Raw genomic sequence first — 26,441 nt, forward strand, 5'->3', positions numbered from 1 at the left:
AGGGGTTAATAGTGCGTCCCCTGACACCAGTGCTAGGGGTTAATAGTGCGTCCGCTGACACCAGTGCTAGGGGTTAATAGTGCGTCCGCTGACACCAGTGCTAGGGGTTAATAGTGCGTCCGCTGACACCAGTGCTGGAGGTTAATAGTGCGTCCGCTGACACCAGTGCTGGAGGTTAATAGTGCATCCGCTGACACCAGTGCTAGGGGTTAATAGTGCGTCCGCTGACACCAGTGCTAGGGGTTAATAATGCGTCCGCTGACACCAGTGCTAGGGGTTAATAGTACGTCCCCTGAAACCAGTGCTGGGAGTTAATAGTGCGTCCACTGACACCAGTGCTGGGGGTTAATAGTGCGTCCGCTGACACCAGTGCTGGGGGTTAATAGTGCGTCCACTGACACCAGTGCTAGGGGTTAATAGTGCGTCCACTGACACCAGTGCTGGGGGTTAATAGTGCGTCCACTGACACCAGTGCTAGGGGTTAATAGTGTGCCCACTGACACCAGTGCTAGGGGTTAATAGTGCGTCCACTGACACCAGTGCTAGGGGTTAATAGTGCGTCCACTGACACCAGTGCTAGGGGTTAATAGTGCGTCCACTGACACCAGTGCTGGGGGTTAATAGTGTGCCCACTGACACCAGTGCTAGGGGTTATTAGTGCGTCCACTGACACCAGTGCTAGGGGTTAATAGTGCGTCCACTGACACCAGTGCTGGGGGTTAATAGTGTGTCCACTGACACCAGTGCTGGGGGTTAATAGTGCATCCGCGGACACCAGTGCATGCTCCCCCATGGTATATTGTCTTGCGGCCCTTCAGGTAATTTGAGTTTGAGACCCCTGATCTAGAGGGAAATGGTCTTCATATATTGGGGTTATTACAGCTGATGGACGCTCACAGGTGCCAGCAAAGTCCATGCTGTCTATTTCTTTTTATACAGTATCTGTGAAGGTTCTCATTTATCCAAGTCATGGTATAGCTAGTAATAATTGGCCACATTCAGCTAGACTTGTTCTGGTGAAGATATTTTGAAGCTTCCGCAAGTCCATTCTTCTGTTATGAGTGTCAGGAAATTACCCTTCGGTGTGTATATGGGAGGCGTGGAAGTTGTAGACGCCCCTATTGTAGTAGCGTAATCTTATCCTTGATGTCAGGGAGTCTCCATGCTTCTCCTCAGCCCTAGAAAACAGCAGGGAACCCCCTCTCATCTGCCCCAGGGCATTTTTGGGATCTGTAGTTACTCCTTCCACCTCACCAAGCCAGCTCAGTCTGTCCAAACCTCCCAAAATCCAAGCAGTCCACATCCTGTGTGCCTTCCTATTGGGTAGAGGACAGGCTCAGCACTGACTACAATAAGAGTCTCCTCCTGTAGTTGTGCCTGTGGAAAAGTCTCTCTGATTTCAATGCATCGACTTCGGAGACAGCGTGCCGCTTAATATTTCCCACCCACTTCCAGGTGCCATTGTAAGGTATTGTTATTCACTTTACTTGTCAGTGACCAGAATTTTAAGGCTGATCGTTATGTATGTAGGTGCGGTCTGCTTTCTCCCCAGTAGGTGGCGCAGCTGGAGACAATATCAGGAGAAACCTGGTTTCTCTATGGTTTCCTGGTCCTCTAAGGCTGCGTTCCGGTTGGCTACACTGCATTCAGGTGACCCCTAGCAGCCATTCTGGGGTCAGCAGAGTTTTATTAAGCCCGTACCCCCAAGTTTTGGCACACAATTGCGAAATGGCTAGTGTGGGGAAAGAGCACCCCTCTGTTAGGGAGTAGGTATGAGCTTGGTGTTCGAGTCGAACGTGTGTTCGAGTCGAACATCGGCTGTTCGCACGTTCGGCGAATACACAATGCACTGCGCCATCACAGTGCATTGCTGGCTCATGATTGGCCAAGCATGCACTGTGACCCTGCATGCTTGGCCAATCACAGCGTGGGCAGCGAGGAGAGCCATGATTAGCCACAGGCTGGATGCCTGTGGCCAATTATAACTCAGGCTGTGTAGTACACGCCCCACACTATATAAGGCCGCCAGCGCGGTGGCCTTATGCAGTGTTCCGGCATCTGCAGGAGTTAGTGGGTGTTGTCTGTGTGCCTTCAGCGCAGTATACACCTGTATCTACCTATATTGCTCTTCTCTAATTGAGCCATCTGCCATCTGCAGGAGTTAGTTGGTGTTGTGTGCCTCCAGCACAGTATACACCTGTAGCTACATATATTGCTCTTCTCTAATTGAGCCATCTGCCATCTGCAGGAGTTAGTGGGTGTTGTCTGTGTGCCTTCAGCGCAGTATACACCTGTATCTACCTATATTGCTCTTCTCTAATTGAGCCATCTGCCATCTGCAGAAGTTAGTTGGTGTTGTGTGCCTCCAGCGCAGTATACACCTGTATCTACCTATATTGCTCTTCTCTAATTGAGCCATCTGCCATCTGCAGAAGTTAGTTGGTGTTGTGTGCCTCCAGCACAGTATACACCTGTATCTACCTATATTGCTCTTCTCTAATTGAGCCATCTGCCATCTGCAGGAGTTAGTGGGTGTTGTGTGCCTCCAGCACAGCACAATGTACACCTGTATCTGCCCTTTATTGCTGGTGTTCTATAATAAAGGCATCTGCAGGAGTTAGTGGGTGTTGTGTGCCTCCAGCACAGCACAGTATACACCGGTATCTACCCTTTAATTGCTAGTGTTCTATATTAAAGGCATCTGCAGGAGTTTGTGGGTGTTGTGTGCCTCCAGCACAGCACAATATACACCTGTATCTGCCCTTTATTGCTGGTGTTCTATAATAAAGGCATCTGCAGGAGTTAGTGGGTGTTGTGTGCCTCAAGCACAGCACAATATACACCTGTATCTGCCCTTTATTGCTGGTGTTCTATAATAAAGGCATCTGCAGGAGTTAGTGGGTGTTTTGTGCCTCCAGCACAATATACACTACACAATTACTGGTTTTCCCATCTCCCTTCAGGCCATTACCATGTCTGGAAGGCCAACAAGGAGAGGCAGACAGGCACGAGACAATAAAAGAGGCCAAGCAGGCTCTGTGTCTAGAGACAACAGTGCTGGTCATGGACGCGGTGCATCGTCATCAGCACGTGGCTTGTCCTTATTTTCGTCAGCTGGACGTGTTGAGCCGCATCATGCCGAAGACTTGGCAGAGTGGATGACCAAGCCCTCTTCATCCTCCTCATCCTCTCTCACCCAGGCTCAGGGTACTAGCAAAGCAGCTGCCAACGCATCCTCTTCCCTCGTCTCAATGTCATCATCAGTGACTCCTTCCCTAGACCCACCATGTCCTCCTGAAGAGTCCCCCGAACTGTTTGAGCACAGTGTTGGGTACATGCTCTAGGAGGATGCCCAGTGTTTTGTAGGCTCTGATGATGATACTCAGCTAGAGGAAGGCAGTAGCGTGAGCGCAGAGAGAGGGGATGCTCAAGAAGGACAGCAATCTAGCAGTCATGTTCCACAAGCTGCCGCATACTGCCAGGTTTGCTCCAGTGATGAAGAGGTAGGGGATGATGAGGGCACTGACTCCATGTGGGTGCCTGGTAGGAGAGAGGAGGAGGAGGCACATCTCCAAGGAGGCAGCACACTGACTGAATCACACCGCAGAGCTCCGCCTGTGCAGGGCGCTGCCTCTGCGCGTTATTCTAAATGTTCTTTGGTGTGGGCCTTTTTTGAGACGAGTGCATCAGATCGCACCGTTGCTATCTGCAACATATGTCTCAAGCGTATCTCGCGTGGCCAAAACATCAGCCAGTTGGGCACCACATGCTTGACCAGACATATGTTGACCTGCCATGCAGCTCGTTGGCAAGCGTACCTCAAAGACCCACACCAAAGAACAAAGCGGACCTCTCCTTGCTCCTCATCAGCTGGGATCTCCAACCCCACTAGACCTTCAGTCCTCTCTGAAACCTGCACTGAGAGGAATGAAGGTGTAGAATTAGGTGTGTCACAGCCAAGTGCTTGCAGGCACTCTGCTAGCAGTACAGCCACATCCGATTGTAGCAGGCAAATTCCCCTGCCCCAGCTGCTGGACCGTAGAAAGAAGTTCACTCCCAGCCATCCACATGCCCAGCGGTTGAATGCTAGCTTGGCTAAATTTCTAGCACTTCAACTGCTGCCTTTTCAGTTGGTAGACTCGGCCCCTTCCGTGAGTTTGTGCAATGTGCGGTTCCTCAGTGGCAGGTCCCCAAACGCCACTTTTTCTCACGGAAGGCGATTCCCTCTCTCTACCGGCATGTGGAAGGCAATGTCCTTGCCTCGCTGGACAGGCTGGTGCATATTACCGCTGACTCTTGGTCCAGCAGGCATGGACAGGGACGTTACCTGTCTTTCACGGCCCATTGGGTCACTCTTCTGGTAGCTGGGAAGGATGCAGGACAAGGTGCAGTAGTGTTGGAGGTTGTTCTGCCACCATGCCTCCAAAATGCTACTATTGGTTGTGACACACCTCTCTCCTCCACCCCCTCCTCTTCTTCTTCCTCCATGGCCTCTTCCAGTGCTCTGTCCTCGGAACCAGCGGTGCTCTGTAGGCGTTCAAGGGGCTACGCAAGTACGCAGGCAAAACTATGCCATGCCGTGCTTGCGCTGGTTTGTTTGGGGGACAGGAGCCACACTGGGGCAGATATTTTGTCAGCTCTGCAGGGGCAGGCCGAGAGGTGTTTGATGCCACGCCAGCTTAAGCCAGGATTGGTGGTTTGCGACAATGGCACCAACCTCCTCTCCGCCCTCCAACAGAGACAACTGACTCATGTGCCCTGTGTGGCTCACGTCCTTAACCTGGTGGTGCAGCGGTTCTTGGGCAGGTACCCAGGCTTACAGGATGTCCTGAAGCAGGCCAGGAAAGTCTGTGTGCATTTCCGCAGATCATTTAATGCCTGTGCTCGGCTGGCTGAGTTCCAAAGGGAGTTGATCCTGCCCAAGAACCGCCTTATATGTGACATGCCCATCAGGTGGAACTCAGCGTTGGCCATGCTACAGCAGCTGCACACGCAGCAAAGGGCCATCAGTGAGTACCTGTGCGACTACGGCACCAGGACAGGGTAAGGGGAGCTTGGTTTTTTCTCACCACCCCAGTGGGGTATGATCAGGGATGCATGCACTGTCCTGTCACCATTTGAGGAGGCCACAAGGATGGTGAGCAGTGACAGTGCATGCATCAGTGACACTGTACCTCTTGTCCACCTGTTGGAGCATACGCTGCGTGGAATAATGGACAGGGCACTTGAGGCAGAACAGAGGCAGGAAGAGGAGGACTTCCTTGCCTCTCAAGGCCCCCTTTATCCAGACAGTGTTCCTGCTGTCCCACCCATCACACAGGAAGTGGACGAGGAGGAGGATGATTGTGTCAGCATGGAGGTGGAGCCTGGCACTCAGCATCAGCAGCAGCAGTCTTGTAGGGATGATTTACAGTCCCAAGAAACCCGTGGACTTGTACGTGGCTGGGAGGAGGTAGCTGCGGATCATGTTGTCCTTAGTGACCCAGAGCACTCCGGACTGAATGCCTCAGCTAACCTACGGTGCATGGCCTCCCTGATCCTGCAAAGCCTGCGGAAGGACCCTCGTATTCTTCGGATCAAGGAAAGGGACCATTACTGGCTGGCCACTCTCCTTGATCCACGGTACAAGTGTAAGGTTGCGGACCTTATCTTGCCGTCGCAGAGGGAGCAGAGGATGAGACATCTCCGGGAGGCCTTGTATGCAACTGAGCTACTGGCCTGTCCTGCATTCAGCGTTCTTTCGGAACGCACCTTCAGTGCTGCTGGTGGCTTTGTAACCAATCACAGGGTGCGCCTGTCCACCGGCTCGGTTGATTGACTGAACTTCATAAAGATGAATCAGTCTTGGATCACCACCAGCTACCAAGCACCTGAAGCTGATGTAACCGAATAATTTTTTGGGAAATATCACATCCCTTCAAGACTGCCTATGCTGATGCTGAGTGACTGTCCTGTTATGTTGACTGACTATCCTCTTCCTCCTCCGCTGATATCTTGGAAGAACATTTTTGGTTCTGGGTGATGCCACCAGCCCAATTTTTCAGCCCCTGTTTAACAGGGGCGTGTAATTACAATTTTTGATGCAATGCTTTGCAGCAGGGCTCATTCCTGCACTACAAATAGAGTATATGGGAGAGGTTGCAGTGTCGTGGCACCAGCACCAGTGCCTAAGGCCCAATTTTTCAGCCTCTGTTTAACAGGGGCGTGTAATTACAATTTTTGATGCAAAGCTTTGCAGCAGGGCTCGATCCTGCACTACAAATAGAGTATATAGGAGAGGTTGCAGTGTATAGGCCCAATTTTTCAGCCCCTGTTTAACAGGGGCATGTAATACAATTTTTGATGCAATGCTTTGCAGCAGGGCTCATTCCTGCACTCCAACTAGAGTATCTGGGAGAGGTTGCAGTGTTGTGGCATCAGCAAGCAGTGCCTAAGGCCCAATTTTTCAGCCCCTGTTTAACAGGGACATGTAATTACAATTCTTGATATAACATTTCACAGCAGGGCCCATTCCTGTGCCCACCGAGAGTAACTAGGAGGACTTACATTGTTGTGGCACCAGCACCACCACCACCAAAGGCCCTATTTTTCTACCACTGTTCAACAATGGCATGTAATTACAATTCTTGATATAATTGTTCACAGCAGGGCTCTCCAGCGCCTACCAAGAGTCACTTTGAGGGCTTACAGTGTTGTGGCAACACCAACACCTTAGGCGCAATTTTCTGCAGAGCATATAGGGCAGGCCCCTACTTTCAAACATCCAACTTACAAACGTCTCCTACTTGCAAACAGAAGGAGACAACAGGAAGTGAGATGAAAAAAGGCAGACGGCCAAAAAAATTATACAGGGGTGATAGGGCCCGGGGGCCCCACGCCTTTCCTTTTTTTAATATGGGTACGAGGTTCCCCTTAATATCCGTATAAGTCCCAAAGGGGCTGGTAATGGGCAGGGGGGGCTACCTATGCCATCTTTCTCAATGATTTTCATCCATATTGCCAGAACGAGATATTACTTTAAAACCGCAAGCAGTTTTTAATGACTTTTTTTCCGTTAAATGTCATTTTGTGCAGGGACTGTTCTAAACACGGGAAACACATGCCACTTCACAGGCATACTATAGACACCCCCCAGGCACGATATTTAAAGGAATATTTCACTTTTTTTTCTTACTTTAATCGTCATTAAAATCAGTGCTCCCCGAAAAAACATTTTAGGCATTGACCCATGTCCCCTGGGGCAGGAGCCAGGTCCCCAAACCCTTTTTAGGACAGTATCTTGCATATTAGCCATTAAAATTAGCACTTTTTATTTCGAACGTTCGAGTCCCATAGACTTCAATGAGGTTCTAAAGTTCGCGCGAATTTTAGGTCCGTTCAAAAGTTCTGGTGCGAACCGAACCGGGGGGTGTTCGGCTCATCTCTATTAGGGAGTGATTAGCAGCTGGGAAAGGTTCCAGATAAGTAGGGACAGGCTTGGAACACGCCATCCTTCTTTGGAAAGCCTCCTCGTTGGAACCAGGTGGACCAGGCCACATTCCGCCCTCTGAGACAGATGCTGTTGGTGCATCTTTACCTGCTGCATCTCTACATTACACAGAACTGTGAGTGTTACCCGGTGCAGCGCCCTCCCACTGGGCTGTTTGTCATTGAACATTCTCTGAAATACAAGTTTTGAGTTATGTGCAACCAGAGTCATTACTGCCGCCAGGCCACGCTGCTCCTACCCACTGGTGTATATTTTTGTTGAGAACATATTTGATCTTTTATTAAGTTTTTATTTTTTTTACTTTTCCAAGGTAGTCTTTGGACATGTGTCTTTTTTTTTTAGTGTTTACTCATTTTCCCGCTCTGGTCTGGTCATGTGATCCCACTCCTTTATGTCAGTCAATTGCGGCTGCAGGGGAGAGGAGAGAGCACCAACAATGGATGCACCATAGGAGTCTATGCATGATGTCACCACTCCTGGAATCTCCAACTGTTGTCAGTGCTCCCTCCTCTTCCCTGCAGCTGTTGCTGACAGACGGGATCACATGATCAGATAGGAATGGGCCAAACATAGGTAAATATACATATTTATTTTTTTACACCGCTTAGTCAGCAGCAGGGGAGAGGGGACATTTTAAGGCTAGCTAATGCCAAGCAGGAATAGATACATTACCAGCTAAAGTTTCCATCTCTGACAGGTTCCCAACCTCATAATGGATACATCATCACCGATTCTGGAAACATCACACATTGTAAATGGATTCTCCATGTGGTAGTAGCAAATAATCCAACTTCCATCAAGAAAATTGTCCTGGATGTCCTGCAGGAGTGTGAGAAGCATCAGGCCTCTTCTGTCACCTTCCCCGCTCTGGGAACAGGTATGGTCAATCCATCACAGACAGTTTGGCTTGTATGTGCAAGAAGACAATAAAGCCTTGCACACACGATCGGAATATTTCCGAAAATCATCCGGATTATTCTCCTGAAGCTCCCGCAGCAAAGGCATATAACATAATTGGTCGCTATTAATAAAGCAACCCATTTTTGGTCCAAGAACTCCTCCTCCTCCTGGACTTGGGTCAAAGCATCTTGGTGCAAAAAAATAGAGTACATTCAGTGGTGGTGGGTGTCTCCATGAAAGCAGCAAATAAAATTGCACTGCATACCTGTCCATTATGACACATTTAAAGAATTGCTAAAATGTGTGGAGAAAACTCTTACTTGCTTGTATACCTCTCTTATCCAGCCAGCATGAGACCTACACATCCAAGCATAGGTGTGTACACCCGCTGTCCCCTATATTAGGGGTTCCCACCATCCCTGTGCGGAGTTCCCAGGTCTGTGCACCCTCTGTGCTCATTATGAGGGGTTCCCACCATCCCTGTGCTGAGTTCCCAGGTCTGTACACACGCTGGGCCTATTATTAGGGGTTCCCACCATCCCTGTGCTGAGTTCCCGGGTCTGTATACCCGCTGTGCCCATTATGAGGGGTTCCCACCATCCCTGTGCTGAATTCCTGGGTCTGCACACCCGCTGTGCCCATTATGAGGGGTTCCCACCATCCCTGTTCTGAGTTCCTGGGTCTGCACACCCGCTGTGCCCATTATGAGGGGTTCACACCATCCCTGTGCTGAGTTGCCAGCTCTATACACCCACTGTGCCCATTATGAGGGGTTCCCACCATCCCTGTGCTGAGTTCCCAGGTCTGTACACCCACTGTGTCCATTATGAGGGGTTCCCACCATCCCTGTGCTGAGTTCCCAGGTCTGTACACCCGCTGTGCCCATTATAAGGGGCTCCCACCATCCATATGCTGAGTTACCGGGTCTGTACACCCGCTGTGCCCATTATGAGGGGTTCCCACCATCCCTGTGCTGAGTTCCTGGGTCTGTACACCTGCTGTGCCCATTATGAGGGGTTCCCACCATCCCTGTGCTGAGTTCCCGGGTCTGTACACCCGCTGTGCCCATAAGGGGCTCCCACCATCCCTGTGCTGAGTTCCCGGGTCTGTACACCCGCTGTGCCCATTATGAGGGGTTCCCACCATCCCTGTGCTGAGTTCCTGGGTCTGTACACCTGCTGTGCCCATTATGAGGGGTTCCCACCATCCCTGTGCTGAGTTCCCGGGTCTGTACACCCGCTGTGCCCATAAGGGGCTCCCACCATCCCTGTGCTGAGTTCCCGGGTCTGTACACCCGCTGTGCCCATGATGAGGGGTTCCCACCATCCCTGTGCTTAGTTCCCGGGTCTGTACACCCGCTGTGCCCATTATGAGGGGTTCCCACCATCCCTGTGCTGAGTTGTCGTATTGCCTCCTAATCGCCTGCTTTAACTCCTTCCATCCTGCACTAGCGCACCGAGTACTGTCATACACCTACACCCACAAACCTGTCAAATTAGGCACCTGTGGCTGTGTTCATACATCATAGTGTAACATAGGTTACCTGCACACAGCTCCAGGGGCTCCAGTCATATAAAAAAAAAAAATTACTGTACAGGCAACAACGCCCAGGTGAATGAGCCCGAAAACCTCATTTACACACAGAACTTTATTAACTCAGTACAGTTTTATCTTTTAGATTCAGCAGGAATTTTGTAAGTTATGTTGGATTTGTACCCGCTAATAATGATTTTATTGTTATTGTTTTGATATTTTCTGGTGAGGGGGCCCATGATTTCTAACAGCAGCCCTGGTCAGGTTCCTCTGAGTAATGTTTTCTACTTTTTGCATTTAATGAAGTAAATGTTTCATTTTGTGGTCAGTAAATATCTTTGTTAAACATTGTTGTCTGGTTGATACAGGTGCGGCGGGATTAGACGCCTCCACAGTGGCCGACTCAATCCTCGATGGTTTGGTGGACTTCATCAAATCTAAATCGGTCCGTTCTCTTCAGATGGTGAAAGTGGTTCTATTCCAGCAATCAATGCTGAATGATTTCTACAAGAGCATGAAGAAGAGAGAGAGGACCGCCCTGCCTGAAGACAAATCCTTCTTCATTAGAATCATCAGTGGAATCTCTGGTGAGTTTGGGGGTGGGAGTTCAGGAGGCCGACTGAACAAGAAAGAGGAAGAAACATTTCTGTATGTAGATGAAGCTTGGTATCTTGGAAGAGCGACCAACGGAAGTGGCAAAGCCTAATAATCATGTCTGAAAACAAATTTTAATACAATGATTGATTGTTTGCAAAGCCAGCGTATTTTGGGGGCTGTAACTCACCAGGGCATAAGGAAGAAGTCTCATGAGCTATGAATACTTAACTGCTGGTCTGATGATTAATGTAGAAATACATATCTCTTAATGCTAAACAATTGTGCAATAAATCTCTTCTTTATCTCTGCTATTACTGCCGGTCAGCTCCTCCCCTGCCAGAAGCCCAATTTGTTTTCCTAATTGGTAGATCAAGCAGAGCTCTGTTGCTCCCGTCCCCTCTGCTGTGACTTCAGCTCTTAGGCACACATGTTGAACACATTGAAGTTACACTGATCCTGTCTGTTCTGTTGCTCCTACCCCTCATGCATCTTGGGTGTACCAGTCAGACATGCTGAAGTCATCAGCATTGATCTACAGTGCTCTGTTGCCCCCGGCCCCATGTGTGGTCACCATGAATTTGGGTGATGTGCTGACGTCATCTTCACAGATCTAGTGTGCTCTGTTACTGTCACAGCACATATCAGACATGCTTTTTGATGTCATCATCATTGATCTTATCTGCTCTGTTGCTCCTGCCCCCTCTGCTGTCACCGTGCATTTTGGGTGTACCTGTTGGGTCAGCTGATTTCATCATTGTGACGGAACCGATCCCACACTCCGATTGAGTGCTTCCGTCAGTATATGTCATGGATTTGGAGGGAGGCCGAGGTGCTGAGAGGGCTCCCCTTGCGGCTGAGTGCAGCACAACCCTGAAGATGACACAGGGATGCAGTGCCCACAGAAGCACGGGTTGCCGGGTAGTAGCAGCTGGTGTCAGGGACTGAGTAGAGCAAGTCTCTGGGGGCAACCGTGCTTGGGATATCCAAGAAAAGAACAAACGGGAGTCCAGTAGCAGGGTCAAGGCCAGGCCAGTGGTCAAACACAGTAAATCAGTCCAAAGATCGGAGCCACAAGTCCAGAACGGGAGATCGGAGTATTCGGTGTCCGTAAGCCAAGACCGGAATCAGAGGCAGGAAGCAAACAAGGGAAGTTGGGTGCAAGCCAGTAGTAAGAGCCAGGAGATCAACAGGAGCAGGTCAAACAAGCCGGGTCGGTACACAGGAGATCAGATAGCAGGAATCACAGACACAGGTATACAGAAGAAGCTGAAGATAATCCAGCGATGCAGCATTGTCAGAAGAGTGTTTAAATGGGCAAGGCACCTGTGTCACGTCGTACGTGCGCTGTTGCGTTCGTACGACTGCGACGTTGTTACGTCATGCGTTCGTATCATCATCGCGCACACGCGTTTGCTCAAACGCAACACCAGGCGTTCGTTTTAGAAGTACATTGCGTCTCCGTGTGCGCTGACGCGCGTTAACACGGCCATACCTTGCAAGGTTGCGCATAGGGATGCGCCTCTTTCCCTGACAGTATATCCCGCTTCCTCCAATCTGACTCCAATCAGATATTCCAACCACTTACAAGCCCAAAACAAGACGACACTTGCTTAGCTGCTCAACATGGAAATCCTTTATTAGAACCAAAAAGACAAGTATTTATAATCCAGTAGAAGACTAAAACCTAACCTAATTAGCATGACCTAATTATCTAATCATTGACCCAGACTAGTTGTCTGCGAGATAAGACTTTTCAGGGTAAGCCCTTGTACACACGGTCGGAGAATCCGTCGGAATGTGTCCTATCGGACCGTGTCGTCGGATAATCCGACTGTGTGTGGTATGCATCGGACTGATTCCGTCCGAATCTCCGTCAGACCCAATTTTCCAACATGTTGGAAATATTTCCCGACCAACTGGTTCGATCGGACATACTCCGATCATGTGTGGGGAATTTTGATCGGACCAAGTGCCACGCATGCTCAGATCAAATTCCTACATCAAAGCTATTGGCTACTAGCCTGAATGTAGTCCCATCGTAACGAAATTACGTCATTACGTTCTGAAAGATCGGATTTTTCGACAACTTTGTCCGACCGTGTGTATGCAACAGTTTCGGACAAGATCCGACGGACAAAATCCGACGGGCAAAATCCGACGGATTTGGTTGTGGAAATCTCCGACCGTGTGTACAGGGGCTAAGACTTTGTCTCCTAGCTCACTGATTGACTATTAAAAAAACATTACCATAAACATAAACACAGGGTTAATTAGCACAAACAACAATGTGTGAATACTCAATACTCAGACTAGACTCATTTACACAACATTATACAAGACAGTCAGGATGGCTGGAGGTGATGATATTAGCATCTAAGAATTTGTGTCCCAATAGTGTGATTTAGTCTATTGCTAACATGGCATTTACATATCCAGAGTCTGTGTGTCTTGGGGGGGGGGGGCACGGACCTGAATCCAAGTAACACCTCCTCAGGGGTCCCCAGCAGGGTTGGACTGGGACAGAAATTTGGCCCTGGACTTCATCCAGACCGGCCCTGGACTTCATCCAGACCACTTACATTTTGAGTGTCCCATCAGCACTCCCTTACATCAGAGTGTCGCATGAGCATCCCCCTTACTTTAGAGTGTCCCATCAGCACCCCCTTAGATCAGAGTGTCCCATCACCAGCCCGCTTACATCAGAATGTCCCATCATCACCCCCTTACATCAGAGTGTCCCATCATCACCCCCTTACATCAGAGTGTCCCATTACCAGCCCCCTAACATCAGAGTGTCCCATCAGCAGCCCCCTTACATCAGAGTGTCCCATCAGCAGCCCCCTTACATCAGAGTGTCCCATCAGCAGCCCCCTTACATCAGAGTGTCCCATCAGCAGCCCCCTTACATCAGAGTGTCCCATCAGCAGCCCCCTTACATCAGAGTGTCCCATCAGCAGCCCCCTTACATCAGAGTGTCCCATCAGCAGCCCCCTTACATCAGAGTGTCCCATCAGCAGCCCCCTTACATCAGAGTGTCCAATCACCAGCCCCTTAACATCAGAGTGGCCCACTGAGCCATCGGCCCACCGGGAAAGTCCCGGTAGTACCGATGGCCAGTACATGCCTGGTCCCCAGGCATGCAGCTCACAAAGAGCACCGTTCCCCCAAATGCAAGGGCCCATAATCACAAGGCAAGAGGCTCGCATTCTGTCCCCTCCAAGAGCCTCGGTCCCAGCTAGGTCTGTCACAATCATCATCAGTTTAGTGTTCTCTGTTCCTTCCGCCTCCCCCCAATGATGTCCCTGAGCTTGTCAGGTACACCTGTGTGGAACACTGACATCATTATCTCTGATATAGTCGGCTCTGTTGCTCCTGCCCCCCACTGTGAGCTTCTGAAGAGTGCAGAGATTTTCCATACTTTAACATGCACTGGTCTCAGGTAAGTTCTTGGTGGCAGAGACATGTGCTGTCAATCAATAATAATTAATTATTCATCTCCTACAGAGCAGTGTGGTAGAACAGCGGTAGTGGAGGAGGGGCGTTATGCCAACCATACTAGATCAGGATACACAACACCTACTAAAATGGGACAAAGTACTACATGCACTTTGCCCCCTGAAGAAAGGGATGAAGAGAACATATACAGTGTATGGAGAGATTTTGTCATGGTTATGCAATAGTTTTTCTGCTTACCTGTTTCCATGTGTTCATCTAGAGACCAGTCGACCCTCACCTGACTGCTTTTGTAATCCATCCTCTGGCATGACTCCACCCTAGCTCCTATCAGAGAACTCTATATTAACCTGTGCACTGCAAGCCAACCCTGCTGATCAACCTTTGTGTGTTAGCTTCCTGTTACCTGCCGTGTGCTCTGCTGTTGTTTCGTTACCGACTTTGGCGTGTCCTTGACTATCCCTGTTTCCTGTGATCCTGACCTATTGGCGTGTCCCTGACTATTCCTGTCTGCTTGTGGCCCCGACCTTGGCTTTGTCCCTCACTATCCCTATCCTCCTGTTGCCTACTGTGGGTGTGAGCTGGGGGAGCCTGGGGGTCGCGACCTGGAACCAGTTGCAGCCAAGTCCATCCTCACCACTAGAGGCGCCGGTGAACACCTGCTGGCTCTTAGACCCCGCGCCCCAGGGAATCTTATGCTCTAACCCCAGTGGGATCTGTCTCCTGTCTGCAGCAGTCAGCCGTAGGGTCCACAACCTTGCGGTGCACTCCTAATCCCTACGGTGTGCATCTGTCACCTGGCCTCAAGGTGACCTGACAGTTTGATCAGCCATGGACCCGGCTGACGTGCCACTGCCTACAGTCGATCCGTTGCAGGGTTTAGTTCGCAGACTTGAGACCCAAGAATCGCATGAGACCCAGGTGATGCGATTCCTTCAAGACCTGGCTTCCCGCTTCGAGCAGCTACAGGCTTCCTTGGGAACCCCGAACCTGCAGCCTCAAGTACAGTCAGCAGCTGCACCTATCGCACCAGTCGCATCCACGCATGCATTATTACTGCCAGCTCCGGCCCGTTTCTCTGGGGACTCCAAGGCTTGCAGGGGGTTACTTAGCCAGTGCACAATTAATTTTGAACTTCAGCCCCAAAACTTCCTGTCCGATTGGGCAAAAGTAGCATATATCACATCCCTCCTGTCCGGCGAGGCGCTAGCTTGGGCCGCCCCTCTGTGGGAACTGAATGATCCAGTGGTTTTTAGCCTGTCTGATTTCTTGAAACTTTTTCGGAATATCTTTGAGGAACCGGGTCGTGTCTCCTCAGCGGCTAGCGCTCTTTTACGTCTCCGTCAAGAGTCTGCGTCTGTGGGACAGTATGCTCTTCAGTTCCGTATCCTCACAGCTGAATTGAGCTGGAATAATGAGGCCCTAGTTGCAACCTTTTTACATGGCCTCTCTGATAGAGTGAAGGATGAATTAGCAGGAAGATCCCTTCCTGCTGATCTGGACAGTGTCATCCCCTTGTGTAACCAGATCGATATTCGCCTTCAGGAGAGGGCCCTGGAAAAAAGACGCCAGCACTCCCTGTTCTTTAGGCAGCCTGAGCCCCCAGTCCCTTCTCTTCAATCCGAGGAGCACCTCCTGCCTGCTGAGGAACCTATGCAATTGGGCTGGACTAAATTATCTCCCGAAGAACATGCTAGGCGCAGAACTCTGGGCCTATGCCTCTATTATGGGGCCAAAGGTCATTTCTGTGATACTTGTTCTCTTCGTCCGGAAAAACGCTCAGGGCTAATACATCTGGAAGGTGGAGTATTAGACCCTGAAATATCACCTTCGCCTTCTCGTCTTCTCCTTTCCGTGTTGCTTCATGTCGATGCTTCCTCTCGTTCGGTCTCAGCACATCTGGATTCCGGAGCCGCTGCCAATTTCATGGATTGGGAAACTGCATCCTCCATGAGACTTACCCTTTTGCCCCTTACAACGCCATTGGTGGTCTTGGCGATTGATGGCATGGTTCTCCCAGGGGGCCCTATCCGCTTTCAGACTCTTCCTGTTAAGATGTTAGTAGGGACACTCCACCAGGAGTGGATATCCTTCCTTGTCTTACCTAAGGCTTCATCTCCTCTCATATTAGGTCTTCCTTGGTTACGGCTCCATTCTTCACACGTTAACTGGTATGCTGGACAGATCTTGGCTTGGTGTTCCTCCTGTTCCTCTTCCTGCCTACTCAAGGGTACCCCAAAGGAGAAACTTCCTGTTACCACCATCCCAGTATCTTCTGCTCTTCCCGCTGTATATAGCGATCTCTGGGATGCGTCCTGCAATAGTCGGACTGATGCACTCTCTAGGTCATGTGGTACTCTGGATGAGGAGCCCACCTGTGAACCTGAGTTGATCTTTCACTCCAGTTTGCATAACCATTTACCTTTGTCTGTCCCTAATCTCCCTTGGACGCACAGCCAGGCTAACTTGTCTGCAAGTTCCACAGTTGCTATGCCCTGTGATGCGATTGAGATGGTCGCTACACCTGACAATACTATTCAGTCGGCCTCTGCACCAGTTATGCCAGTCCAGCCCATGCCCAATGAGCTTCCTGATTCTTGTTCAGGACCTTCTGTGACCTGGCCTCACCCTACTGCTACTATGTCCGTTCAAACCCGTTTAAGAGGCTCAATCCATCCTTTGGATAGACTGCCTCATTCGGCCAGGTGGGGTTTTCAATCTTTTTCTCAGGGCTCTCTGCATTCTGTTTGTGTTTCAGCTATCCAACTTGACTCTTGTGACATGTCACCTTCTAACCAACCTGACCTCAGGGATCCACTGACCTCTGCCCAGTCTGGTGGTCCTGTTATGGATGTCCAGCTCATCTTTAAGGGTCTGGGGGACCCTGTTCAGGCTCCTGATCTTCTCATGCCCTTACCCATTCCTAAGAAGCCTTTAGTTCTCAAGTCCTCTCGTCCTCTCCCTACCACGGTTCCAGTCTCTGAGGATAATCTAAAACACAAGGTTAGTCAAGTTTTGGATTCCCGGCTCCGTAAAGGCATTCTTCAGTACCTCGTACATTGGAAAGGGTTTGCCCTGAGGAGAGGTCTTAGATCACTGCATCTGAGGTCTTTGCTCCTAGTCTGTTGAGGCGGTTCCATCTGGAGTTTCCCTTTAAGCCTGGACCCGGGTGGGGGAGGGGGAGGCCTCGTAAGAGGGAGGGTACTGTCATGGTTATGCAATAGTTTGTCTGCTTCCCTGTTCCCATGTGTTCATCTAGAGACCAGCCGACCCTCACCTGTCTGCTTTTGTAATCCATACTCTGGCATGACTCCACCCTAGCTCCTATCAGGGAGCTCTATATTAACCTGTGCACTGCAGGCCAACCCTGCTGATCAACCTTTGTGTGTTAGCTTCCTGTTACCTGCCGTGTGCTTTGCTGTTGTTCCGTTACCGACTTTGGCGTGTCCTTGACTATCCCTGTTTGCCTGTGATCCTGACCTATTGGCGTGTCCCTGACTATTCCTGTCTGCTTGTGGCCCCGACCTTGGCTTTGTCCCTCACTATCCCTATCCTCCTGTTGCCTACTGTGGGTGTGAGCTGGGGGACCCTGGGGGTCGCGACCTGGAGCCAGTTGCAGCCAAGTCCATACTCACCACTAGAGGCGCTGGTGAACACCTGCGGGCTCTTAGACTCCGCGTCCCAGGGAATCTTACGCTCTAACCCCAGTGGGATCTGTCTCCCATCTGCAGCAGTCAGCCATAGGGTCCACAACCTTGCAGTGCACTCCTAATCCCTACGGTGTGCATCTGTCACCTGGCCTCAAGGTGACCTGACAGCAACTGATAAAGACTCCCACGCATGGGTCAGGACACACCCTGGACCTCATTTTCAAACAGAACATCGACGTCAACATATGCGACAACATAACTCTGCCATGGACGGATCACCACGCCATCAAATTCAAAATCACTACCAACATCACCAACGCAAAACGGAAACCTGTAACAACGCACTGGACCAGATCGCATAAAAAACTGTACTCCGAAGCCTTCAAAACCACTCTGTCCAAAAAAATATCTACAATAACCTTAAACCACTCTACGGAGGAAACACTCAACTCCCTGAACAAGGCATTACTGCAATCAGCAGACTCGGTAGCACCAAAACGCAGGGCTCTCATCAGGAAGAAAAATGCTGGATGGTTTAATAGCTCCCTCTCCGTACTAAAGCAAGAACGCAGAAGAGCGGAAAGAACATGGAGAAGAAATCCCACCGAGGAAAACCTATTTAACTACAAAGGTCTGACAGAGAATTATCGGAAAGCAATCTTCAAAGCCAAAAAGGATCACTTCTCATATACAATCTCAACGGCCGCAAACCAACCACGGGAACTGTTTAAACTGGTTAATCAATCAATGAATCCGGTGTGCCTAGAACCCCCAGAAAGCGAATCCCAGGATTACTGTGACAAACTGTCAGATTTTTTCATCGATAAAGTCAAAACCATCAGGGAAACAATTTGTCAGAAGAAAACATCCAACCTCAGCCAGCAAATACATAAAGAGGATGTCCGCACCAACATACCGCAACCGCCAAAATTTTCACTATCCCCAATTACCGTAGACACCGCAAAAAACATCATTAATAAACTGCGTGACAGTACCTCACCTATTGACATCATCCCCACAAAACTACTGAAAGAATGCTCCGACATCGTGGCTCCAACCATAACCCACCTCATAAACCGATCATTCCACGAAGGGATTGTTCCCAGCATCCTCAAACAAGGCATCGTCAAACCTCTACTCAAGAAACCAAACCTGGACCCTCAGGATCCAAACAACCGTAGGCCAATTACAAGCCTCAACACCATTTCTAAGATCATGGAGAAAGCTGTAGTACATCAGCTACAACTTCACCTGGATACTCACAAACTCCTGGACCCGCTGCAATCAGGCTTCCGCCCGGGTCATGGAACAGAAACAGCTCTCCTCAAGATTTGGGATGACGCCCTCGAAGCGGCAGATGACGGAGAGCCGTGTCTCCTCGTACTGCTAGACCTAAGTGCAGCGTTTGATACAGTAGATCACAATACTCTACTCGTCCGCCTCACAGAAGTAGCCGGAGTCCAAGACATAGATCTCCATTGGTTCGCGTCCTTCCTAGGAAATCGGTCACAGACAGTGAAACTAGGAAAATTCCTCTCCGAAACTCGGGCAGTCACCTGCGGAGTCCCTCAAGGCTCTCCGTTGTCACCCGTTCTCTTCAACATTTACATTCGCCCACTCCTTCAAATCATCAGATGCTCAGATCTCTGCTTCCACTCTTACGCTGACGACACGCAACTTTATTTCCGGATCAATGGAAAAAAAGATCACCAACAACAACTTGAAAACTGCCTCAAATCAATAGAGGACTGGATGACCACCAACTCCCTCCAGCTGAACCAATCAAAGACAGAGCTTCTTATCTTACACCCAAATCATAAGCCCGCAACCAAAACCTCCTGGTCTCCACCAACCGTCTTTGGGCAGACTATCTCCCCAAAGACCAAAGCCAAGAGTCTCGGGGTTATTTTAGACGCACAAATGTCAATGGATGCGCAAATAGGAGCAGTAGTCAGTCGATCTCACCATCTGCTGCGCATGCTTCGCAGACTCATCCCTTTTATCCCAAAGAATGACAAAGCAGTGGTAGTTGGAACAATCATTAATTCAGGACTGGACTACGCAAACTCGCTTTACATAGGATTACCACAATATCAACTTGCGCGATTACAACTGATCCAAAACACGGCGGCAAGGCTGATAACAGGAAAAAAACCCTGGGAATCCATTTCTCCTTCACTGAGGAGCTTACATTGGCTAACCGTAAAAAATCGGATCACGTTCAAGACCCTTTGCCTCACCCACAAATGCGTGCATAGAGAAGCTCCGCAATACCTAATGGAGAAAATAAATCATTACACACCAAACCGCAGTCTTCGATCAGCCAACAAAAACCTCCTCCTCGTGCCCAAAGCCCGGTATAAATCCAAGGGGGATCGGAGATTCGCTGTCCAAGGGCCTCGGCTATGGAATGCTCTACCAATCAACATCCGCCAGGAAGAAAATCACCTGGCTTTTAGGAAAAAACTCAAGACCTTCCTCTTTTAGCAGATGATCAAAGCTCGCCACAGCGCCTAGAGGCGATTCAGTTCGCATTGTGCGCTATATAAGTATTTCATTCATTCATTTCTTCTTTAAGAGGATAAAACAAAGATACAGTGAATTCAGAGTCAGTTATGAGCTTGAATCAGCTGCTAACTTCCAGCTATATACTGATTATTGAGTCTACACTATCTTTGCTTCATTCTCTTAAGCCCTGATGAAAGAGTTACAGCCCCTGAAACATGTTGGCTTTGCAAAAACACTCTATTATTGGAATAAACTTGTATTTGGAATTGAATATCACAGTGTGTCGCTCATTCCTATAACAACTCAAGGTGATCATGAAAGCCCTTCAATGTTCAGAACATGCCAGCCCAATATTTAGATTTCTTATATTTATACCATTGCCATACCATTGAATGCCAACAATAATAGAAAACAAACACAGGGGCATACTCTGGACTCTCAGTGATTGGGATTAAATCTAGTTTAATCAGTGAAGCATTAAATATCAAATGAACTTTATACAAAACATCTTCACTGTTCCTCAGCTGAAATCTATGTACCCAAACCTGGTCTACATCCCGTTCATAAACTATTTGTTCACAATTTATATTTCTGCTTTCAGAGCAATCTGTAACACTATTGTCTCTTTCTTCCACTGTAGAATTTTTTACATCACCAAGACCACCAAAGCAAGTTCAAAAGCCAGTTCAGAAGCTCCCCGCCTTTCAGTTGATGGAGGGCATTGAGCCTGTGGTGTTCAGCTTGTGTGCTGAAGATAAAGGGAGCGTGGACAGGACGAAGGCTTGGCTACTGCAGATGATCGACAATGAGCAGGCAGAGAAGGTGATCACAGAGAAATGTATCTCCGAATTAGAAGAAGCCGAGGTGCAGAAGATCTCCGACCTCCAGAAAAAGTTTCAGGTCTCTGTCATTTACAAACCACCCAACCCCTCCATCCGGATTGTGGGCCTCACCAAGGATGTCCTACTTGTGTCCGGGGAGATAGAAATGATTATAATCCGGGTAAAAGACAGAAAGAACCGGGAGCGGGCAGCAGAGCTCACAGGGAACCTGGTGGAATGGAGATATGACAATGGAGGAACTATGATTCCCTTTGAAAAGATGACAAACCTGGAGCTGGAAGAGGCAAAAAATGACAACAAGGTCCAGATCCCAATCCAGATCCAAGGAAGCCAATATACTGTCTATTTACAAGGAGAAACAGCCATAGACAAGCGTGGGAACCAAATTCAGATCCAGCGTGTTGTGAACCATGGTGATGTGACTTCTATTGGTAATTCATCCATTGTATTATATGAACTCAACTAAAAACAACTGCTGTCTTTGCAGGGAAGAGTCACCTCAGCTGTAGAATTACTTCCACAGGAGATTTTGGATTGGCATGGGCTCTCCTATGCTTCTTATAGCTACACCCAGATGGCACACAATGGGTGATCATTAGGTTTCAGTCATTTTAGTGTGGCACTACCCCCTTAGGAGCCACTGAGTTTTTGGGTCCCCCTATTCTTGCACCACCAGGCAACACCCATTTTCCAACTTTCTTACAGAGACAATGACCAGTCCATGGGCTTGTTTTTATTGTTTTATTGAGGGAAAATTTGGATTGAGAATAGAGATTATGGGATGCCCAACTTGATAGAACACATTTAGGTCATACTTCCTTCACTGTGTACACAAAAATGGATCCTGGGCGGTACTCCTCCAGAGTGGTATCAGCCCCTTGATAAAACACTCAAAGCCCTAAGTTTGCAGTAACTACCAGCCCACCTGGCTGCTTTGAAGACTGTCTCGGAGCAAGGGATTTAGGTTAGCTGTGACACTGTCTTAATGAAAGCTTGCTGGATATTGCATCTAGCAGCCCTGGAGGTGTAGTGGTACTCACACTGCCCCTTGTATCCTGCTGCTTTGGATGAGACTGCTTTCAGGTCTTCCGCTGTGCTAGTCTTCCAAGGCTAGGCTGGCTATCCTTTAGGGTTGTAAAAATCCCTCTATCCAGCTTCCTCTCCTTCTCTTCAGCATGCTCCAACATGGAGGCAGAACCCCCCTTCCCTGGGGTCCCCTCCCAAGCCTCACGACTCCAGCCTCAACACTCCATCTTCCACCCAACAACAACCCTTGCTGGCCAAGCTCTCCAATATTTATGTGTTGATGCAACCACCCTGCCAGGCCTCCTGCCTGGGGATTGGTCCGATTCCTATAAATATTCAGATCCCTGCCCCGGTACCTCTGCCGATTAGCTTCGGGAAACTTTCATGGACCTCAATAACCAGGGCCCCCCAGCCTGAAATGAAGCTGAACCCACAGCAATTTTCAGACTCAATAAACTACTGTAGGTCAAACATAAATTTACCTACCCTAATTGTACACTAGAGGGTGGTATATTAGTCTTTCTGAAGTGTATTTGCTCAACAACTTGTGGAGAGAAGGTTGGTGGTACAGAATACCCAAAACCAGCGACATTTTATTTCAACAACAAAATTGTATAGTGTATTGGATGGTGGCTATAATTTCTTAAGTAGTGGCCTCCCAGTAATATCAAAGTTAATGGTGACTCTATTGTTTCAGCTTCCCAGTAACAAATTATATCTTTAGGAGAAGCTATTTGTGATCCTTATTCCTAAGTATCACCCTCCCAATGACACAAAAACCTTTTGGAGTGGCTATTGGTAGTCCTAATATTTTAGCAGCAGACTCTGAATAGGAATCAATCCTTTGACCCTATGCAAGCAGTTGCATGTACCTTGAGGGGTTGAGTAATGAGGTCTTCATGTAAAGACCAACCAGCAGCCACTTACCCCAAGTTCTGTTGGATTTTCTGCATAGCAGACTCCTCTGAAGATTTTACAACAAGCAGCCATCTTCCTGATCCCCCAGACCCTAACACAGGCCAGCTTGTATTTGTTGGACCTTGGTTCAGACCCAAGGAAGATGAGCTCAATACATTGAATGACAGCCAGATGTCTCATTAGCCATCATTTCTGGTGACACATCTGTCTGTCTATGGCTAGTTACCCATTCCTACATTGCAGGGACATGGAGGGAATGTGACAGCCTAAAGTTAGGCTATCTGGGATAAGGTGGATAATCTGTTTCTTTGGTACAATTTTGGTGGCTTTATCACCAGAGAACAGAGACCTGAGTGTATGAGAGGACCCCAGAATGATCTTCTCTACATTGAACTATTCTTATTGGCTGCCATGTCAATGCTTTCAGCGAGGTTGTGTACCAAAGTTTTACTTGTTTGGTTTTTCTTTGGGTCCTGACTCCACTCTTCTTTCAGAGGGGGACACTCACAGATTACCGTCACACTGGAAGCCGATGGGTGGGACTCTTGTGATGGAGGTGGATGTTGCTCAGGGAACTCCTGAATACTCCGCTGTACAGCAGAAATTCCAGAAAAGCTGTGGAAATACAATACTGAAGGTAATGTCTCTGATACATTGTAGTGAATGATATCAGATTTCCATGATAGAATTCTGGGTGACAGTGATGTTGTTCTGCTTATATAGTGTAGATACTGGATATACCAACTTGGCACTGGAGACTTGTGCTAAATATGTGTCATGTAGTAAATGGATCCTCCATGTCAGGGAGAGATGTTTGACTTATCTGGAAAAGCAGGGTCATTGGGTCACACCATTATTGGATGGCCTAAGATAAATCCCCTGGTAGAGGCTCCTCTTGTGACTTCTGATACAGGCTGGACAGTAGACATGTGCATTCGTTTTCATCAGAATGCATTTTCGTCCGAATTTCAGGTATTTTCGTTTTCGTTTTGACAAACGATAATGAAAGCACAGAATCCGAAAAACGAAAGATCCGACATAAATAAATGCTTTATTTTTGTTTTCGTTGTTACAACAGTTCGATATAGAATAGGAGATTCGACGTGACTCTGACAATAACAATCTGTGTCTATAGAACCTGTGTTCGAATGTGCCTAACCTTACCTCTATTAGTCCAAGATTATATAGAGAAAATATCTGACAGAGAAAAAAGATTCTGCAAGTTACTGTCCTAAAAAGTATTTGGGGACCCGGGTCCTGCCCCAGGAGACATGGATCAATGCAAAAAAAAGTTTTAAAAACTGACGTTTTTTCGGGAGCAGTGATTTTAATAATGATTAAAGTGAAACAATAAAAGTGTAATATTCTTTTAAATTTTGTACCTGGGGGGTGTCTATAGTATGCCTGTGAAGGGGCGCATGTTTCTGGTGCTTAGATCTGTCCCTGCACAAAGTGTCATTTCTGCAGGAAAAAAAGTCCTTTAAAATCACTCGCAGCTATTATGAATTGTCGGCTCCGTAATACAGAGAACACTCATTGAAAGTCATTGATTAAATAAATAAATAAAAAAGCGTGGGGGTCCCCCAAATTCAATTACCAGGCCCTTCAAGTCTGATATGGATATTAAGGGGAACCCCGCATCAAATTTAAAAAAAAATTGACGTGGGGGTCCCCCTAAAAATCCATACCAGACCCTTTATCCGAGCATGCAACCTGGCAGGCCGCAGGAAAAGAGGGGGGGACGAGAGAGCGCCCCCCCCTCCCTCCTGAACCGTACCAGGCCACATGCCCTCAACATTGGGAGGATGCTTTGGGGGTCTGTGACCCCTCAAAGCACCTTGTCCCCATGTTGATGTGGAGAAGGGCCTCATCCCCACAACCCTGGCCGGTGGTTGTGGGGGTCTGCGGGCGGGGGGCTTATCAGAATCTGGAAGCCCCCTTTAACAAGGGGACCCCCAGATCCCGGCCCCCCCTGTTTTAAATGGTAAGGGGTTACAAAAGTACCTCTACCATTTCACAAAGAAAGTGTAAAAAATAGTTAAATAAGACAAACACACTTTTGAAAAATTCCTTTATTAAAAATAAAAAAAATAAACAAAAAAGATTCCAGCGGTGGTAATCCACTCTTGCTATCTAATTTTTTATTAATTTGACGCGGGGTTCCCCTTAATATCCATACCAGACCTGAAGGGCCTGGTAATTTAATTTGGGGGACCCCCACGCTTTTTTTTTAATTTTTTTATTTTTATCAATGACTTTCAATGAGTGTTCTCTGTATTACGGAGCCGACAATTCATAATAGCTGCGAGTGATTTTAAAGGACTTTTTTTCCTGCAGAAATGACACTTTGTGCAGGGACAGTTCTAAGCACCAGACACATGAGCTCCTTCACAGGCATACTATAGACACCCCCCAGGTATGAAATTTAAAGGAATATTACACTTTTATTGTTTCACTTTAATCATTATTAAAATCACTGCTCCCGAAAAAACGGCCGTTTTTAAAACTTTTTTTTGCATTGATCCATGTCCCCTGGGGCAGGACCCGGGTCCTCAAACACTTTTTATTACAGTAACTTGCAAATTAGCATTTAAAATTAGCACTTTAGATTGTGAACGTTGGAGTCCCATAGACTTTAATAGGGTTCTAAAGTTCACACAAAGTATGCTGTATACTAGCTCCGTCAAATCTTCTTTATACATTCGACAGACACCATAAGCCTTCAAGGACAGATTCGACCGTAATTCATGTGGATTTTCGGACGAATGCAATTTTTGAACGAAAAACGAAATAAATAAAAACGAATTTTGGGAGTAACTAAATAAATTAATTTTTCGGACGAAAACTAAATTCCAAAACGACATTTTTTACTCTGCACATGTCTACTGGACAGATGTAAAGTGCTGATCTCGTAGAAGCTTGCCAAAAGTCCAGAAAGGCAGCAAAGAGGTGCAAGGATGCAGAACCTTTCTGTCATCTCTCATGGCAACAGTAGAAACATTACAACAGAATAGCAGGATGTACAGTTGGATAGCCAAATAATCAAAGTTCAGATCTGAATTCCAATGCTTAGTCAGAGAGTATCTATGATCAGGCAATGAGCTGGAAGTAAACCTCTGTAACCAGGTGACTGCCAGTAGTCCAGTGTATGTAGTATGTAGATTCTCCAGCAGGTGACAGCAAAACAGCAGAAAGCGCAAACAGATGGACTGCTCTAGGATGAAGTATCCACAAGAGGGCGTATAATCAGGTTTTAGGTTCAGGTTTGGTTATGACAGTATGGTGCAAATAACTGGGCACTCCAATTACAGAATAACAACTGGCATTATGGAATAGGCAGGCAGGAAACCTCAACTGTATATTCCATCTATAACATCATGTTAGATTTGTTTCATACTTGACCTCAATGTATGGGTGGACCGGTTTTCAGTCTAGTATCCTGTAAATGAGCTGGAAAGTGTTGTCCTTCAAGGAGGTATGTAGCTGATGAAGGCAAGATGTGGATGAGCCTTGTTAGGATCTCAG

The 26,441-nt window shown here is 48.0% G+C and overlaps 2 protein-coding genes across 3 annotated transcripts in view; one reads left to right on the top strand and one right to left on the bottom strand.

Annotated features, from left to right (window-relative positions):
* Nucleotides 1-21,453, top strand: part of LOC143925193 (protein mono-ADP-ribosyltransferase PARP14-like) — a 95,193-nt gene extending 73,740 nt beyond the window's left edge. The window contains exons 12-14 of the mRNA XM_077449793.1: nt 8,187-8,366; nt 10,291-10,509; nt 20,771-21,453. Coding sequence (XP_077305919.1) covers nt 8,187-8,366; nt 10,291-10,509; nt 20,771-21,438 — 1,067 coding nt within the window. The 3' untranslated portion in view covers nt 21,439-21,453. The remainder of the gene's footprint in view (nt 1-8,186; nt 8,367-10,290; nt 10,510-20,770) is intronic.
* LOC143925142 (protein mono-ADP-ribosyltransferase PARP14-like) overlaps nt 1-26,441 on the bottom strand; it is a 391,904-nt gene that overhangs the window by 254,083 nt on the left and 111,380 nt on the right. The window lies entirely within an intron of this gene.

The sequence above is a fragment of the Lithobates pipiens genome, unplaced genomic scaffold (genome assembly GCF_037356315.1).
Source record: "Lithobates pipiens isolate NorthernLeopardFrog02 unplaced genomic scaffold, aLitPip1_a1.2 Scaffold_22, whole genome shotgun sequence".
NCBI lineage: Eukaryota > Metazoa > Chordata > Amphibia > Anura > Ranidae > Lithobates > Lithobates pipiens.